Source organism: Oncorhynchus keta, chromosome 32 (genome assembly GCF_023373465.1).
Source record: "Oncorhynchus keta strain PuntledgeMale-10-30-2019 chromosome 32, Oket_V2, whole genome shotgun sequence".
Lineage (NCBI taxonomy): Eukaryota > Metazoa > Chordata > Actinopteri > Salmoniformes > Salmonidae > Oncorhynchus > Oncorhynchus keta.
This window is the reverse complement of record NC_068452.1, coordinates 24,710,065-24,729,657: the sequence shown is the minus strand read 5'-3', so window position 1 is coordinate 24,729,657 and position 19,593 is coordinate 24,710,065. Positions and strand designations below refer to the sequence as shown.

Sequence of the window (19,593 nt, the reverse complement as noted above, 5' to 3'; positions counted from 1 at the left end):
AGTGGAGTGCTGCAGAGATGGTTCCTTCTGGAAGGTTCCCTCATCTCCACAGAGGAACTCTGGAGCACTGTCAGAGTGACCATTGGGTTCTTGGTCACCTTCCTGACCAAACCCTTCTCCCCTGATTGCTCAGTTTTGCACTGACATGCACTGTCAACTGTGGGACCTTATATAGACAGGTGTGTGCCTTTCCAAATCATGTCCAATCAATTGCATTTACCACAGGTGGACTCCAATCAAGATGTAGAATCATCTCAAGGATGATCAATGGAAACAGGATGCACCTGAGCTCATAGCAAAGGGTCTGAATGTTAATGTAAATAGGGTATTTGTTTTTTTTTTAATTTTAAATAGATTTCCAAACATTTCTAAACCGGTTTTCACTTTGTCATTATGGGGTATTGTGTGTAGATGAATGAGGAATTTTATTTGATCCATTTTAGAATAAGGCTGTAATGTAACAAGATGTGAAAAAAGTCAAGGGGTCTGAATACTTTCCGAAAGCACTGTACTGTATATAACCTTGAGAGGGTTAATCATTCTAGACACATGGTTTTACTACCCTGGGAATATGAGTCCCAGGACTGGATTTAGCCAGCAGGGGAAATGTTTAAACAACTAAATGATTAAACACCTTCGTTTATTAATTGATAGGCTATAGGCCTGTAATATATGGTGTTAGAAATGCAGATGGGTATCTAATTTTTATGTGTATCGACATATGGCATATTATTGCTTTATTTATTTTTTTAAATGAGATGTAACGTTCCATTTCGAGTGGATTATGAATAGGCTATGGATGGGTTATCCTGGAGCAACTGAACGGGTATAGTCATCTGGCTCTCAGGACGCATCTTTGCAGACATGAACCACCCTAATTACTGGCCAGGTGATGCAGAGCGGACCCCTCAGATCTCTATTTGAACCTGATGTCGGCGTATGCGCCCCTTTCTGTTATTTTTCATCGTGCAATTAATTTCCTGTGTCGGTTTGCCTGACATTGTAGCCGTAATGTTTGTCTGCCAAAGTAAACACCCACTCTATGGATTTAGTGTGCGTTATTGGTATGTATCACGATATACAATAAAAACACACCGACCCTTTTTAGGCATAAAATCAATCGGTGATATAGCTGTGGTGTATCCATTCTCTACAACAGTAACCACATTTACGTCCCTCAATCGACTATTTAGTCTTCTGTAAAACACGGGTAGATTCCAGGGGAGACTAAAGTATGACGTCATGTTACGGGGACCATATTCCCCATGCGCAGTCACCGATACATGTTTTTTAAAAGAATGGAAAGAACGCAATGCTGACGGACTTTAGGTCACCCTTGCATTAGGCTATAATTCTATAAGTCACACTGAGCCATTAATTCGACGACTCTCTTATTACAACTCTTACATTTTACAATTTTGAATGAATATGCAGAGATGTCGGAGTGTAATGGGGTTTCTAGCTTATTAAGGTACTCGTCGAGTCTAAAGACGCTCCTGGCCCTTTAAGAGCGGAGGGAGGGGGTTCTGAACCGCTTGGCTGCGGTGTTTTTGTCTCCATGTCAGTGAGCGCTCCTGGCCCAAGACGTCTGAACGGATTTATAAGGATAGGTAAGGACAACAGCCTTTTTATAAGATCATACATTCTTAATTCCCAGCAGCTTGTATGTTAACATTTGCTCAATTAATAAGTCCAAAATGGTGTCTTGCGTAAGATTTCTTTTGTCCTATCCGTTCCCCGTTTTGTGTCTTACTTCTAGAAGTAACGGGTCTCTTATTGCCCATTCTCTACCTATTTACCTGCGTTGTGTTTGTATGAATTGGTGTGCACTTTTCCTTAAATATTACAATAAGTGTTAATGGCCTAATGAGTGGTTTTGTTCTCGTGTATAGTAGGTTATTTGGCTGAGTATCATTGGCGATAACGCGCTCCTCGAGGGAGCGCACACAATGCATTTGGTACTGGCGCGTGTGTTATCCCTAAGACGTTTTGTGTTTAGGTCATGTTGGCTGAATTTTATTGACAGCTGAGAGAGCGGTCTCACATTTTCACTGAGGTTATTGTTCAAATTGGAGAGAAGATCTTTAGTTAATATTTGCGTTCTGGAACATTTTGGAAACTTGCCAGCCTCACTCTTTTGGCTAAACTTTTTAAAATGAGAAACTTCAACGAAATCGTTTTCCGATCATGTTCTTTCTTCAATCAAATGAAGTTTTGAAGTTGAATCCCTGAATAATTTAAGATGAATCCCTCATTTAAAGAAAACCCCGTGATTGCCGTTACTCCAGGGAGAGGGTGGGTCCTTCCATTCTTCCACTTTTCATTAGCCTACTTCCAGATGTTCATCACTTTCTCATTGCCACTCTGCCCTTAAATTTGGTCTGGTTTAACCGCCCGTCCGTGACTGGTGGTCAGTTCAGTGAACGGATGTCTGCCTCAAAAGCTATAGGGCCTAAGGGAGGGCTGCTTCAACAGAAAGTTGAATTCATTCTATCGGGTTTTCCTCTCTAGAAGAAGCAGTATCTGGAAGAACATTTAACGCCTGTAGGCCTAATAAACCTTGAAAATCATTAGTAGGCTATCTATTGGTAATTATTAAACTGTTGAATTTTGGAGAAGATGGTTACAACCCAAGTGTCATTTTGTGGGAATAGGCTAGTCTAGATAGGCCCATATAATTGTATGGGGTCCTTTGATCAATCATTGATCACTTGATAGCAGTCTGCTTTCACACAGACTAGGCCTACTTTATAGGTGACCGACACAGGTATCAATAGGTGTCCTAGAATGTAAGGTGCCCAGTTGGAGTTTTCCCATGTTCGTGCCAGCAGCAGCGGGGATGGAATGCGTAGCCTGTCTCACCGACCACATTCCCGATTACAACGTTTGGAACGAGGGGCGCTGTAGTGCAATTCCAAATGGAGGAATGCAAGGTTATAAAGCCCATTTGTAGCGGTGGACCACACGCTGGGCATTTTAAATGATTTAGCTAGACTAATGGAATTACGCCATTAACCTGCATGAAGCTTCATGTCTGTGATTGTCTGGATTTATTAGAATTTGCGGACAGGTCGTAGCGGGCCAGACAGTCCCCCTCTGTTCAGCTGAAACCATGGTTACACACATGAGCAATTAATTTAGAGTTGCCTATCACCTTGAATCAGGTAGTGGAATATAATTACAGACGCTCTGTGAGTTAATGCGTGTCGGCCGTCAAGGTATATTTCACTCTGCCATTTTACAGTTCATGTCTTCTTGTGGAGTCTGGAAACTAGTCCTATCACATCAGTCAATTAACAATTGTTACTGATTCAGTGAGCAGAAAGCCTTCTACTTCTGCACAGAAAGGCATGTTATACTTGAGCCTTACACTACTGCCATAGAAGGTGTATAATAGGCCACAGCTCAAATACACATTTGGACATCATGTATAGTTTTATGCAAATTTCACACAAACATACGTTTCTTGTTTTGGTGGGAAAATGGATCACAGTTTGCACCTTTTTATTGATAGAATATCAATATTTTTTTACTTTAAAATTAGAGTAACTTATCACCAAATCTCCATCAGTATTAATATGTTTTTTGGTGGAGCCTGTAGGCTATAGTTCATTGCTTATGACTGCTAATCACTCATTTCTGTGGAGAGGTGCAGATGTGTTTAGCTATAGCAGGGGATGATGACATAGCTCTGATATTAGAATGGGGCCAGATTGGTGGATTTGGCCGTTGAGGGTTAATACCCCTACTTATTTATCCAGACCTACAGCCAGAGACAAATCCTTTAATGTTTTTAGTCAACATATTCCTTCATCATGCATGTAGAGTCCAAGGAAGCATGAAATCATTATCTGCTGGACTAATCTCTGGAGGTAATCCTTCTTAATACATGAATCGTTCCGAAAGGGAAGATATATTTTTCTATTCGCTGACTCGCAACAACCTACTAATACCTTGTTGTGTGTTTGTGTATACCTGCCATGTCTATAGGGGTGGTTCAAGTCCTGCTTGTTGTTATCTCATTTACTTCACTCATCGAGTCAGTCTGGAAACAATCAATGAGGATCCCGGTGAACGGGTCACTTATATACATCAACAGTGCTTCAGTGCTTGACTACTTCCTTCCGTTGCCCCACTGTGCGTCATGTGACCACCACTGACTGGCTCCACTGACCTGAGGTTTTAACCCCAAAACTGCTGTGAGTCTGATAAGCTTTCCCCTGCCTGACCGGACTAACAGCTCTGCTCTGGTCTTCGTCTCCATCTCCCCTGAACCTTCCCCAAATCCTTCCAGAACACTACCTCTCTGGCCTCCATCAATCCTTATCCCTCTACCTCCCGTTCTGCACAGGAATTTTCCCTCTCTCTCTTTCTCTCACTCTGTCTCTCACTTGCTGTCTCTCCCATTCCTCCCACATCTCTCTCTAATGCATACAGTTTTTCTTCTTTTGTTTCTGTTGCAATTCCTGTCCCTGGGCCCCACCCTTAGCCAGGCAGTTTCCTTTTGGAGGGGTCAACACAATGACCAATGGCAGCTGTGATGCTAATGTTTTTTCTTCTCCTGTTCCAGACGTAATGTGAGCAGGCAGGCAGGGCTGAGGCCAGGTCAAGCAGTAAGGCCACTCCCTGGCTGTATGGGCCAGACTATTTCTGCAGCGTGCCGTCTTTTCTCTCCAGACCCTACTCCTCCTTAATGTTAAAAACAGTCGTCCTATTTGCTTGCAGTAACAAGGCATAGGCTACATAGCTTGGCTAGGTTAAGGCTTCACTGACATTTTCAACCTCTCCCTGACCCAGACCCAGTCTGTAATAGCTACATGTTTCAAGCAGCCCGACATAGTCCCTGTGCCCAAGAATGGCAAGGTAACCTGTCTAAATGACTATCGCCCAGTAACACTCACATCTGTAGCCATGAAATGCTTTGAAAGGTTCGTCATGGCTCACTTCAACACCATCATCCCAGACACCCTCCAATTCACATATCGCCCCAACAAGACCCTTTTTGCAGTGACTTAAAAAAAAAATGTTTTACTGCTGCTGCTGCTACTGTTTATTATCTATCCTGTTGCCTAGTCACTTTATTCCTAGTTATATGTACTGACTCAATTACCTCGTACCCCAGCACAATGACTCACTCACACTCCGTGTGTGTATACTATGGCCAAGTTATCGTTACTCATTGTGTATTTATTATCACTTTGATTATTACGTGTTATTACTTTTCTACTATTTCTCTATTTTCTCTCGGCATTGTTGGGAAAGGCCCGTAAGTAGGCGTTTCACTGTTCCGTCAACACCTGTTGTTTACCAAGCATTTGATGAAATAAAATGTGATTTGAAAAAAAATGTGATATGTCTTCACCGTTCCTAGTTCAAACCCACTATTAGTTATTCAGAAGCACATCGCCCAATTTGTTATACCCTGGTCATATGAGAGCACCTGTCCTCCTCATGCACATGTGAAAGTCGTGTTTTTCATGTGAATGAGGCACGGCATTTGCTCTAAAAAGAGTGGTTTACTTGTAAAGTACCCACATGATGATAAATGGCTGCCGTCTTTGCCACTTCCGAGTAGAGACCAGCAATTCATTGGTCATTGGTTATTAATGCATGACCAGTTGGCTAAATTAAGCCATCTGTTAGGATGAGAGTTAGGGTCACATACAGCAGTCCTCAGCAGATGCAGAAAGAGCAATGAAGGTTTCTCCACCAGCGAATAATGTAACACCAGCATGATGTATGTATTTGTTCGTTTCCAAAAGAGTTTTCATAATAGTTTCAATTTTCCCATGTATATTGTTCGTTAAAAAAAGAAAAATGTTATTATACACATTGGGACTGAGGTCAATCATAAGTAGCCTGGGTGCTGACAAAATAACCTTCAGCTTCATTTAGAAACTAGAAGTGCTGCCTCTTTGTGTGCTGAGTTTCTATTGTGAGTCTCTTTTGATCCTTAAACCAGTAGTGGAATGTTCAAAATATGATAGTAATCTTACAGGCGTATCAAGTTCAGATGACGAAGAAAGATCTTTTCAAACGTAATTCACCCTTGGTCAAGAGTTCCTCTTTATTCCTCCTGAATCCCTGTGATGTCTGCCCTGTTTTGGCCAGAGCAGAGGACACAACATTATGGTGTGGCTGCTGGGAGTTTCAATGACTCATACTGGTGGATTCGCAATCTTAGAACAGTCATTGGTGTTCTCATTCTAGAAGTTTCCATTTAAAAGTTATTCTCTTCTCCCTCCTTATTTTCCTTCTCTCCCCCACTCCAGCCTCGCCCCTCTTGTTCACCCACACCCCTCTTTCTTTTCTCAGTCTTTCACTCACATACTGTACCTCCACTCTCCTGCTCTCTCTTTACTTTACTCCCTCATTCTTTCTCCCTCTCCGTCTCATTTTCCCTCTCCTTGTTACTTTCTCTCCTGGGCTTGGAGGAAGTGACTGGGTTGTTTCTGGGTCCTGGGGGAATACAGCGACGGAGCTCCTTTTCCTGTAACCCTTTCTTCATCAGACCCCAGGCAATCCCACAATAAGCTATTTTAATGGCACATCAATGACATGTAGTCCTTTATAATGACCAGTGAGAAAGGGTGACCCACGACGTGCCCTCTTCCAGTCTGAGGTCGAGTGTTGAGGGGTTGTGGTGTTGAGTGCCTGTGCACGGTGATACCTTTTGAGTGGGTGTACTGCATATATGTCGTAATCTCACTGCTGCTGTTGAAAGGTTACTACTGTCATGGTGGGTTTGATACTCAACACTACAATTTCCCGGCGTGTTTAGATGGAAGATGAGAACGGAGTTACTGTATGCCGTCCACATTTTGTTTCTTCAGAGCTTATACCTGAAACAATGAACTGAAATGATTCAGCTGTGTTTGTGGAGCTGTGGGAGTTCCATGGGTTCAAAGGATCCTGGTGTGTGTGTGTGTTTTCAGCTGTGTGATGAAAGGGTGGTGGGTGCAGACGTGGGAGTGTGTGTTAACCTATCTCTTCAGAACTGTTTGACTCTTTCACAAAAACAAGAATGTACAAAAGTTTGCAGAGCCTACCTCCTCCCTCATAACACTGGACACGACATACACATTGGTATATACTGTGTATTTTGGTATATACTGTGTATGTTGGTATATACTGTGTATGTTGGTATATACTGGCTATGTAGTTTTAGTTTAGTTATGACATTTTATAGTCTGTATAAACTAGTTATTACACCGTTATTATACTCTATAGTGATATTTACTGATGCCTTCGAGTATGATAGAATCACATTTGTATTGATTTGTGATGACTGATAAGAGTAGGAGTCTAAGACATGTACACAGACCTCCCAGACATTGGTTGCTCGTCATCACTGGGCCTGTTTGTATTTCCACTCTCTGACAGTGTCTGGATCCACAACAGGGCCTCAGACAACATCACGTTTGTTTTGAGGCTTATTTTCTTGGCTGTAACAGTCTCTCTCTCTCTCTGTCTATCTATCTATGTGTCTCTCTCTCTCTGTCTATCTATCTATGTGTCTATCTATCTATCTATCTATCTATCTATCTATCTATCTATCTATCTATCTATCTATCTATCTATATATATGTCTCTCTCTCTCCTATCTCTCTCTCTCTGTCTATCTATGTGTCTCTCTCTCCTATCTCTCTCTCTCTCTCTCTGTCTATCTATCTATGTGTCTCTCTCTCTCTGTCTATCTATCTATCTCTCTCTGTCTATCTATCTATCTCTCTCTCTCTATCTATCTATGTGTCTCTCTCGCCATCTCTCTTTCTCCCTCCCTCTCTCTTTTATTTATGTATGTAAATATGGGTTGAACGTGTGTGTCTCCTCTCTCTCTCTCTCTCTCTCTCTCGGCCTCTCTCTCTCTCTCTCTCTCTCTCTCTGCTTCTCTCTCTCTCTCTCTCTCTCTTTGCCCCTCCTAGCTCTATATTAGAACCAGCTGTGGAACTAGGGGCTGAATGAATGGCTCATTGTGATTTGGCTGTCGTTCCTCTATGAGGCTCTGTTTCTCTCACTCTCTCCTTCCCTCCCTCTGTCCCGTGACAAGAGTATTCAACAATGGACTGTGTAAGATAAAAGGTCATAATGTGACATTCTGTAAATGGAAATGTCTGACGTCATTTGGCCACGACTCCACAATGAAATGTACTAGTTACGTCCCAGGCGTCGCAGTGAAAGCCAAGGTATGAGAAAAAGGAAATAACCTCCATTATCACGCAGCTTATCTCCTGGAACTTGCACGTATTTGTGACAGGACGAATCTGAAATCACATGGATTTGCAGATAGTGAATATTGGCTGTATTCCTTGCAAATCACGCGTAAGTATAGGTGATGTCGTGGAGATGCCTTGGCAAGATTTTGGGGTAACAATATCTGGGCCGCCCCAGACGGCATCCCCAGCCGCATCCTCAGAGCATGCGCAGACCAGCTGGCTGGTGTGTTTACGGACATATTCAATCAATCCTTATCCCAGTCTGCTGTTCCCACCATTGTTTCTGTTCCCAAGAAAGCTAAGGTAACTGAGCTAAACGACTATCGCCCCGTAGCACTCACTTCCGTCATCATGAAGTGCTTTGAGAGTCTAGTCAAGGATCATATCACCTCCACCCTACCTGACACCCTAGACCCACTCCAATTTGGTTACCTCCCCAATAGGTTCAGACTTTCTGACGGACCGCCCCCAGGTGGTGAGGGTAGGAAACAACATCTCCACACCGCTGATCCTCAACACTGGGGCCCCACAAGGGTGTGTTCTCAGCCCTCTCCTTTACTCCATGTTCACCCATGACTGCGTGGCCATGCACACCTCCAACTCAATCATCAAGTTTTCAGACGGCACTGCAGTGGTAGGCTTGATTACCAACAACGACGAGACGACCTACAGGGAGGAGGTGAGGGCCCTCGGAGTGTGGTGTCAGGAAAATAACCTCACACTCAACGTCAACAAAACAAAGGAGATGATCGTGGACTTCAGGAAACAGCAGAGGGAGCACCCCCCTATCCACATCGACGGGACAGTAGTGGAGAAGGTGGAAAGCTTTAAGTTCCTCAGCGTACACATCACGGACAAACTGAAATGGTCTATCCACACAGAAAGCGTGGTGAAAGAGGTGCAATAGCGCCTCTTCAACCTCAGGAGGCTGAAGAAATTTGGCTTGTTACCGCAAACACTCCTGTCGGGCTGTATCACCGCCTGGTACGGCAACTGCTCCGCCCACAACCGTAAGACTCTCCAGAGGGTTGTGAGGTCTGCATCACCGGGGGCAAACTACCTGCCCTCCAGGACACCTCCACCAGCCGATGTCACAGGAAGGCCAAAAAGATCATCAAGGACAACAAACACCCGAGCCACTGCCTGTTCACCCCACTATCATCCAGAAGGCGAGGCCAGTACAGGTGCATCAAAGCTGGGACCGAGAGGCTGAAAAACAGCTTCTATCTCAAGGCAATCAGACGGTTAAACAGCCATCACTAACATTGAGTGGCTGTTGCCAACATACAGACTCAATCTCTAGCCACTTTTATAATTAACATTTGGATGTAATAAATGTATCACTAGACACTTAAACTATGCCACTTTATATAATGTTTACATACCCTACATTACTCATCTCATGTATATACTGTACTCTATACCATCTACTGCATCTTGCCTATGCCGTTCGGCCATCGCTCATCCATATATTTATATGTACATATTCTTATTCATTCCTTTACACTCGTGTGTATAAGGAAGTTGTTGTGAAATTGTTAGATATTATTGCACGGTCGGAACTAGAAGCACAAGCATTTCGCTACACTCGCATTAACATCTGCTAACCATGTGTATGTGACCAATAAAATTGGATTTGATGATTTGATTTTGGTGTTCCTGTGAAACCAGAGGGGTGTGTTACATGCCACCGGGTTCAAGAGTGTGAGTCAAGAAGTGCATGAAAACATTGCTCAATGTCATGACAGGGAGGTTCCCAGCCAGCCTCGGTTGATTGGCCATACAGCAGTCTGTGTTGTTGTGGTTCAGACTCAGACGGATGAGACGTTTTCTCAAGGCACTAGCTGCATGAAGGTCTGCTGTCGCTCTGAAATGAGGTCCATCGACTCGTGAGTTTGATTGGCATTTTGTGGTGAGATGGAAAGGATGTTTTTCATGTGAGGAGCTGTCACTCTGAGGCAGTGGAATGTGTTTCTGGGGTTTGTTTTCTACTGCAGACCTGGGTGTTTTTAGTCTTACAGTAACCAGTCCTTGGTAACCTGCCTAAACATTGAGTAATCCCTGTTTTGTATGAGAGGCCTGTTTGTAGCCCTCTGGAGAGGCTGCGATGGACTTGTTAGAGTTGTCATGGACGTTTTGAGATTTGATGGCTGGTTAAAGATTCACCGGATACCCCAATGATGTGCTTCATATGGAACTTGGTTGCATTTATCCCAAATTTATTTTGTGGGTCGATCTGGTCTTTTCTGTTTTCTGATCTCTATCTCAGTAGATTTATGAAATGGATGTTATGATTTCTTAATATAAATGTTAATATCGTTCCATTATTTTCCTCCATGCTGTGCTCAGGTGCTGACCGTGAGAAAGAGGGGAGGGAAGATAAAGAGGAGAGAAGAGAAGCCAGAGTGGGAAGGAGGAGAGACCAACCCTGCAGCACTCTGAGCAGCTGGTATGGAGCAGAAAATAAATCCCTCTTTTCCTAATTCATAAACCATTCCCCTTCCCAAACTTGTGCAGAATAGCAATCACACAAAAGGCAGTTATTTAAGACGTGGGTGGAAAATTCCATGATTTTCTCTGGGTTGTGGGATTCAAGGTATTTCTTACTTTGCTATAAGCACAGCTTAATCCCTGTGGCAATAAAACATGAGGTAAGACTGAATAAAGACAATGTGTTGGACATACAGTCAGGTCCAAAATGATTGGCACCCTTGATAAAGATTATCATTTAAGTCATTTATCAAAACGGACGATAAAATAAATAATGCAAATACTGAGACATATTGTATGCTCAAATAAATTGGGAAATGATATTGTTTTTATTATTATACTAATATAATTGCTCAGAGAAAGAGATTTTGTTTAACAAGTAAAGCAATTTTCTCTAAAAGATAGGGTTCAAAATGTTTGGCACCCCGGTTTCCAATACCTTTCAATACCTCACCTTGCGAGGATAACGACACTGAGCCGTTAAAAAAATATATGTTTTTTCTCATCTTTGTCAAGGGTGGAAATAATTCTGGACCTGACTGAAGTACTAGCCCAGAGTTTTTTCTTCCAGAACTAAACCTACTGTATCTTACCTACTAACCATGATGGTCACCCTCCTCTGATCACAAAGATCTGTGTAATGTGTGGTAAGAAATGTGGTATGTATGTTTTGAAACAGGTGAGGGACACCTGTGTCTTTTATTGAGGGACTCTGTGTGATCACAATGTAGCGGTATATTAGCACATTCTGAAACAGCTTCGGTGTATCAATGTTGCAACAAGTCACAATGATTTAAAAGTAGCAAAGCAGCAATCACGCAGGCACACTCTCGCATCCAACAGGAACATCAGCAGTCTCAGAGACACATCCTAGTTTGTACTTGAAGGATCTGAGTTTTTCTCCCCTTGATTTCTAATCTTAATAGTCAGAGTGGGGGACCCTGGAGGCGGGCAATGTTAACTTCCGCTGGTCTGGAACGTGGGGAGGAGCGGGGCATCAGTCTGGGGCAACTCATTCCTCCTGGAGGAGGGTAGAGAATGGCTGGAGGAGGAGGAGGAGGAGGAGAGGAGGAGGTTAAAGTCTGGGTCTGGGAGTGTATCACTGAAGAATGGTTGGCTGGCTGTGCTGGTGCTGCTGAGGAGGAGCAGGGGGGTACACTGGACTCTAATCACTGTCATCTCAATGGAACACTGTTTACAGCCCAGAGAGAGAGGGAGTAAGGTCACCCACATACATGGTGGAGCACAAAGACACGGCAGACACACACTTACGGGTGGACACGCACGTACAAACACATGCACGGACGCTCTCACACACACACACACACACACACACACACACACACACACACACACACACAACACCTAACGAGGCACTGTTGTAGAGGCAGAAGGTTTGGGGGAGGGGAGGAATTAGAGCACCAGGCAAAGCGTTAAATAGAGAGAGGGGAGAGAGAAGAAAGCGGCCCGTAACAGAGTACGTGTTCACTTGACGTGAGTAGGAAAATAAAGGGATATTAAACTAAATTGAGAGTTAGTATGAGAAGGAGAATGAGAGAGAAAAGGAGGGTGTGGAGAGGAGAGTTTTGGCCGTCGTCATTGCTGAGGGCCGGGATGTTTGTCACGCTGTGTAGCTGAACTGAACACTCTAATTATATCTCATCAACTGTGCCCCTGTCAACCAGACCTCCGCCTTCCTGTACTCTCTCAATGACACACACACGCCACCTTCCTGTTCTTTCTCATAGACACACACAGAGACATCTGACACACTCACATTCCATATTTCAGATACGCTCACATAAGCATTTATACTGTACTCATACCAGGAAATGCACATTAAACGATGCATCTCAGAAGTCATTTGATTTGTTGAAACTATTTTTTATTTGATTTTAATTATTTAAAAAAAATAACTTTTAAATTTTTATTTAATGGAGAAAAAAAATCACCCCTTTTTTCTCCCCGATTTCATGGTAGTTACAGTCTTGTCTCATCGATGCAACTCCCGTACGGACGAGGCGAAGGTCGAGAGCCATGCATCTTCCGAAACACAACCCAACACAACCCTACCTAGCCGCACTGCTTCCTGACACAATGCCCATTCAACCCGGAAGCCAGGCGCACCAATGTGTCGGAGGAAAGACTGTACACCTGGCGACCGTGTCAGCGTGCACTGCACCCGGCCTTGTTGCAACTACTTTGATACTAACACTACATGTCCTGCCATCATTTTGCGGAGGTCACATTTGATCTTATCAGCGTTTTTTTGATCATATCAAATTGTTTGCCTTCTTTGTTTGTGTGTGTGGGGGGGTTCGTGTGGGAACGTGGTGTGTGCGTATCTGTGCGTGTATGTGTTTGCGTGGGCGTGCATGTCTGTGTGTGTTGCCATATCAGTGTGAGAAAGACAGAGATAGGGAGAGCTACAGTATACAGAGAAATTCAGGCTTCAAAAATACCAAGTCAATCTAGTCAATGTTTCCAAGTGCCCTACTTTCCCTGAAATGGGCAAGAGCATAAACAGGCGCTGACGAGAGTCATGAGATTAGAGGGAGGGAGAGGACGAGGGAAGGGGAGAGACAGAAATTGAAATGAGCAGAGAGAGACTCCTTTCTTGCTGATGGAACAGAACAGTAAAATGGGCATGAACTAAGTATGCCCTGAGAACAAAATCAATTCAAGTCCAAACTTTTGATGTCTGTTTTACAGATTCAGCTGGTGAGGCTCCAGTGGCTAATGCAAGAGATGTAATGCTGAAAAAGTGAATCCCCAGTTCCCACAAATGAATGACCTAGAAAGTTAATATTTAGCAGCCGGGGAGACACACGGAATCAGAGACCCCTCATTGTGGGCAGTATGTCATCGCTGGCAGCATGTCACTTTCCTCTTGCCACAAGCAAACATAAACTGCAAAGGGTGTCAGAAGAATAGCCCAGCCATCACTATTAACTTCCAAACAGAAATGTTAGTACACCAATAGCAAGACATCCAGTAGGCGAATAGAAAGAAAGTTCACAACAACATGAAATATGCATTGGTTTTCTCAGTGTTGATCCCGGTGTGCATTTGGTCATTGTTTTGATTGTGTTTAATGTGGTGAATGTACTATCTTGGATTGAGTGTATGGGAGCAAGAGGAGGGGGATGAGGGGAGACAGTGGTCAGCTGAAATCTCTTTATCGTCAGCTGACGAATAGAGGGGGAGAGAAAGAATGAAAGAGGGAGAGATGGAGGGAGATACAGAGAGAGGGAACAGAAAGGGGAAAATAAATGGAAAAAGAGTGGGAGAGAAAGAAAGGGCGAGAGTGTCTGTAAACCCTAAATCGAGAACCTCTGTTAGTGTTCACAAACGATTCCTAATAAGGCTGTAACTGGCAGCCTCCAACCTCTCTCTCCTGGAATAAGCTGCCAGGAAACTTTCCCCTTCTAACTCTTCTCCTCCTCTGAATATTAGAACCAGAAACAAACTGTGTACTATCAAGCAGAAAGATGTACTATCGAGCAGAAAGATGTACTATCGAGCAGAAAGATGTACTATTGAGCAGAAAGATGTACTATTGAGCAGTAAGATGTACTATCGAGCAGAAAGATGTACTATTGAGCAGAAACATGTACTATTGAGCAGAAAGATGTGCTATCGAGCAGAAAGATGTACTATCGAGCAGAAAGATGTACTGTCGAGCAGAAAGATGTACTATCGAGCAGAAAGATGTACTATCGAGCAGAAAGATGTACTATCGAGCAGAAAGATGTACTATCGAGCAGAAAATGTACTATCGAGCAGAAAGATGTACTATTGAGCAGAAAGATGTGCTATTGAGCAGAAAGATGTACTATTGAGCAGAAAGATGTACTATCGAGCAGAAAGATGTACTATCGAGCAGAAATATGTACTATCGAGCAGAAAGATCTACTATCGAGCAGAAAGAACATAAGCAGGCATAAAAGCAGAGAAATGGCTAATTGAGGCTAAATATATTACACACAAAGATTCTTAGGGACATATAACAAGATGTTAGATATAGCCAACCCACCATATGACAATCCTACAGTATGACCAATTAAACTCTCAGGCCATCCCAACAAAGAAGCAGTATATTGACCAATACAAACCCAGCTTATGTTACTCTGCCCTTGTGAGAAAGAGAGACTCTTCAACTACAAGGGTTGTCATTGTGACCCTACACTCTTAGAAACAAGGGTTCCAAAGGGGTTCTTCGGCTATCTACATAGGAGAACCCTTTTTGGTTCCAGGTATAACCCGTTTGGGTTCCATGTAGAACCCTCTGTGGAAAGGGTTCTGCCTGGAATGAAAAGGGTTCTACCTGTAGCCAAAAATGGTTCTTCAACGGGTTTCCCTATGGGGACAACCGATGAACCCTTTAAGGTTGAAGATTTCACCTTTTTTCACTGGCCTTTCCCCTGCTGGTGTATCTATGGTATCCCTCCCCCCACCCCACCCCCTTTGTGTACAGTGTATTGTCAAATACCTTACAGTGGGCTGCTCCATTAGGAGTAGTTCTTCTGACTGTGTTGTGGAAGTGTTTGATAGGTTTGTATGACTGTGTCTTTGTCTCCCCCCAGGTGAGGTTTTGTGGGTAAACGTGTGACATCATGGCTCAGGTGCTGCACATGGACCCCAGCTTCCCAGGAGGTATGGTCCTAACTCTACTCTTTCTATTTCCTAACATCATAATACTGAATCATCTCACACAAACTATCATGTGAGTGCATAATCTATTTCTCATGTAGGGACTGTTTCCCAAATACAGATTAAGACTAAAAAGTCATTTCAAAGGTGTTCCATTGGGCATGCTTTTCAGTCCAGGATTTAACTTAATCGGCCTTGGCCTAAAGTGTTTAACATCCAAAATAACTTAGATCAACCTAAGGTCTTTAGATATCTTAAACCAATCAAGGTCTGGCTATAACCTACTACTTTATTTATCAAACTGTTTCTACCTAATTTGTGTAACTACTATTAGAGTATATACCCAAGCACTCAGTATCCCCGAGAGATAATGCTTTTTTCTGAAGTCTGAGTCCGAGATTAGATGGCAGATTTCCGCTTGTTTTAACTCTATTTCCTGTTCCCTGCAGGGAAGCTTACCCCGTCCGCTCCCCCCTCCCTGCATGGGAAGGAGCAGGAGGCGCCCTACTCTGTGGAGACCCCCTACGGCTACCGTCTGGACCTAGACTTCCTCAAGTATGTCAACGACATTGAGAAGGGCAACACCATCAAGAAGGTGCCCGGTCAGCGCCGGCCCCGCTACGGGTCTCTCCCCCGGGGGTACGGCTACACAGGCTCCTGGTGGACCTCCACAGAGTCCCTGTGCTCCAACACCAGCCAGGACAGTCGCCAATCATCCTTCTCCTACTGCGCCCCAGGCTACCACCCACACAGCTCCCACTCCCACTCCCAGAGGCCCAGCTTCAGCACGGCCCGGGTGGAGAAGACCCTGCTGGACGCCCGCAGGAAGTTGGAGGAAGAGAAAGAAGGGGCCCCCAGGAGGTTCTCCAGCACACTGGGTAGCATGCACAACAGCATGGCCGGATCCACCACCTCCCTGAGCAGCGCCCACAGCTACAACCGCACCCATGGAGGAGGAACGGGCTCCTTCACCCCCATGAGCTCCGGCATGTCCACGCCTGTGTCGCCCACCCCGGCCCACCTGCAGCATGTGAGAGAGCAGATGGCGGTGGCTCTCAGGAAGATCCGGGAGCTGGAGGAGCAGGTGAAGACCATCCCTGTGCTCCAGGTGAAGATCTCTGTGCTGCAGGAGGAGAAGAGGCAGCTAAGCGTCCAGCTGAAGAGCCAGAAGTTTCTGGGACACACCCTTGGCTTTGGCAGAGTGGGCCGGCCCCGAGGGGAGCTCTACATCGACATCCCAGAGGAGGAGGTGAGCTCTGGAGCTGAAGCCACCACCAGGGTTGCAGCAGGGCCTCTGTCCCCCACCACCCCCACCAGTCCTGAGGGCTTCAGGCCGCAGGCAGACTCAGGCTGTGAGATTGAGGACACAGTGATCGTGGGTGGAGCGCGGCCGGCTGGGCAGAGGGAAGTGCGTACCATTGGGGTGGGACCAGAGGAGGCGAGGGGCAGCCAGCAGGTGGATGTGGGCATTGGGGTGAAGGAGCAGGACCTGGGGCTGGTGCCGGAGACAGAGGCCCTGAAGAGCCAGGTGGGCCAGCTGGAGGGCCAGCTGAAGAGGACGATGCAGGAGCTGCAGGCTGCCCAGCAGCAGGTGCAGGCAGCTCAGAGGGAGAGGCAGGCTCTGGCCCCCCAGGCAAACCACTCGGTCAGGGCCACCAGTCTGAGCTGGCAGGAGCAGCAGGGACGCAGCCTGCAAACAGTAGTCAGCTTTACCCAGCAGCCCCATCACCGGGCACAGAGAACTGTGGGAATCCAGGTGTACACGCTGGAGCAACCAGCCACTGTGGTGGGGGTGGGCACGTTGCTCCGAGCAGAGGGGTGCAGCTCCCCCTCCCTCCCTCCAGGTGGTACAGTCCTGGAGGGAACCCACAGAGGACATGCACAGGCCCTGGGCCCAGAGGGTAGGTCTGACTTCAGTGATAAGTTACAAGTGATATCAAATTAAATTAAGTAGGTTTAAATGGGGCGGCAAGTAGTCTAGTGGTTAAGAGCGTTGGGGCAGTAACCTAAAGGTCACTGGTTCAAATCCCTGAGCCAACTAGGTGAAAGAGGATGTCGATGTGCCCCTGAGCAAGGCATTTACCTCTATATGCTTCTGTAAAATGTACAAATGTTTTCTATAACAATGAGTTGTTGGGTTGAAAAACCATGTGTTTTCTTTGATTGTTGATCCCTTCCATCTTTTGTCCTCTTCCTTTCCATTCCTCCAGATGCAGCTGTTGAGCTGCCCATCGCCATCTCCTCCAAACAGGTCCGAGAGGTCCTAAGAAGTGAGCTGTCCACCTCTGTGCCTGTCACTAATCCTGCCATCGCCATTGATACCATTGGTAATCAGATGGCTTTGCTGCATCTGAAGGAAGGAGAGACACCCCAGCACACTGCAATAAACACCGTCCATTATCAAGAAGACCCATCAAAGCCAGGTAGCTATGGACCGTACGACTCCTTACCTTAACCCTCCCGCTAACTGTCCCTCACGTAACATAACATTGTGGCAACATTGGGCCTTCTCTCCAGCTGCAGCAGCCTCTCCCCAGACCGCCCTGAGGTCCATTATGAAACATAAGGCAGAAGGAGAACCTGGCTCTCCATCCACCAAGAAGAACCTGCAGTTCACTGGAGTCAATGGAGGGTACGTGTGTTATTGATAGTATGTAACAGTGTATTCATGTTACACTACAGAGATCGTGAGTTGACGTGTGTGATAGATCTGTTCTGTCCTGTAGGTATGAGTCCACCTCCTCAGATGACAGTAGCAGTGAGAGTTCAGAGGAGAGTGATGCCAGTGAATATCATGAGACCACAGAGAAACTTCCAGAAGCACCAGAGTCTGCTGCGGGACGGCACCAGCAAGCAGCAGCAGTCCCAGTCACCTCCACAAGGCTAGAGCATGCCACCCCGCTCCCAGCCACCACCGTCCAACCACCAGCCTGTCAACCTGCCTCTGAGCGGAGCACCAGCCAATCAGCAACCATAAGCATAGGACTGCAGCATGTATCCACCTTATCACCAACCTTGAACACTGCCATGCAGCAATGTGCCTCTGACTCTACCCCCACTGAGACTACCTACCCATCTCCAGCCAATGACTGTGTCCATCAGGGGAGTATTGTCCAATCATCGGTCCCAGACCCTATCCCTCAGGAGTGTACCTCCATAAATACTAGCACTGAACCCACTACACCTGAGCAGTGCACCATCCAATCAGCACCTACCTGTTCTGCACCCCCCAAGCCACCCAGATGCCAACCAGAAGCCACTAACCCGGAGGTAAAGCAGGGTGTCACCCAATCAAATACCACTGATGTCACCGTTCAGCTAGATGCCATCAAATCACAAACTACTGACCTCGCCCCTCAGCATTGGGCTACCCAATCGTCAGCTACTGAACAAAGCTCCCAGCAGAGGATAGTCCAATCATCAGCCTCGACACCAGCACCTGGAAACGCCCCAAGTGCTGCTGGAGCAGCCAATCAAGAAACCAGGTAAACCGGCATAACCATTTAAAAACTCTAATCAGTAGATGTGTCATTCCATCAATGATTTCAAGTGCAGTATAATATTGTGTATGTATGTGTTTTGAATTTTCTGTGCTTTCTTTCATCTCTGTCAGACTGGAGTTCAGTGAGAGCCTGATGGCATCTCTCCATGCCCTGCAGAAAGCCCTGGGTGAACCAAATGCTTTCAGCCAGCAAGCAGCAGTATGCAATTCTCTTTTACTCTGCCCACCATGCCAGTTTAGATGACTTCATCTGTGACCTGTCATTTCATATAGTCACTTTCTACAAGATTGTGTTCATGTAACCGGCGGGATTTGAACTCAGGTCTCCTGCACTTTACAATACTGGGTTATCCCATTGAGCTAAAGCTGTTAGGCCATCCATCTGTGTATCATAAACAGTGTGAGTTACTTTGACCAGTCCTGTCTGGTTGTTAGTCTGAGACCGGTCTCTGTGTTTTCCCTCCCCAGAGGACAGCCTACACCACGGTGCTCCAGGAGTGGCTTCGTGTGTCCTGTCACAAGGCAGCTGACACTGCCATGGTCAGGGCCTATATGGATACCTTCTCCTCCGTCTCCCCACAGCTGCTGAAGTTTGTGGTCAATATGGCCGACGGCAACGGCAACACGGCCCTGCACTACACCGTCTCCCACTCCAACTTCCCTGTGGTCAAGCTGCTGCTGGACACTGGTGAGTGACTGGGGGATGTGTGTGTTTACAGACAAGAGAATAGT

The 19,593-nt window shown here is 45.5% G+C and overlaps 1 protein-coding gene across 4 annotated transcripts in view; it reads left to right on the top strand.

The window, feature by feature from the left end:
* Positions 1-1,449: 1,449 nt before the first annotated feature.
* Positions 1,450-19,593, top strand: part of kank2 (KN motif and ankyrin repeat domains 2) — a 23,657-nt gene continuing 5,513 nt past the window's right edge. The window contains exons 1-9 of one of the 4 annotated variants that reach the window (XM_035747537.2): positions 1,450-1,610; positions 10,566-10,665; positions 15,293-15,362; positions 15,809-17,260; positions 17,570-17,782; positions 17,877-17,991; positions 18,086-18,844; positions 18,973-19,060; positions 19,330-19,549. In XM_035747537.2, coding sequence (XP_035603430.1) covers positions 15,323-15,362; positions 15,809-17,260; positions 17,570-17,782; positions 17,877-17,991; positions 18,086-18,844; positions 18,973-19,060; positions 19,330-19,549 — 2,887 coding nt within the window. In that variant the 5' untranslated portion in view covers positions 1,450-1,610; positions 10,566-10,665; positions 15,293-15,322. Of the gene's footprint in view, positions 1,611-9,945; positions 10,129-10,565; positions 10,666-15,292; positions 15,363-15,808; positions 17,261-17,569; positions 17,783-17,876; positions 17,992-18,085; positions 18,845-18,972; positions 19,061-19,329; positions 19,550-19,593 lie in introns of those variants that run through there. The other 3 variants (XM_035747534.2, XM_035747535.2, XM_035747536.2) reach the window with 3 other exon arrangements.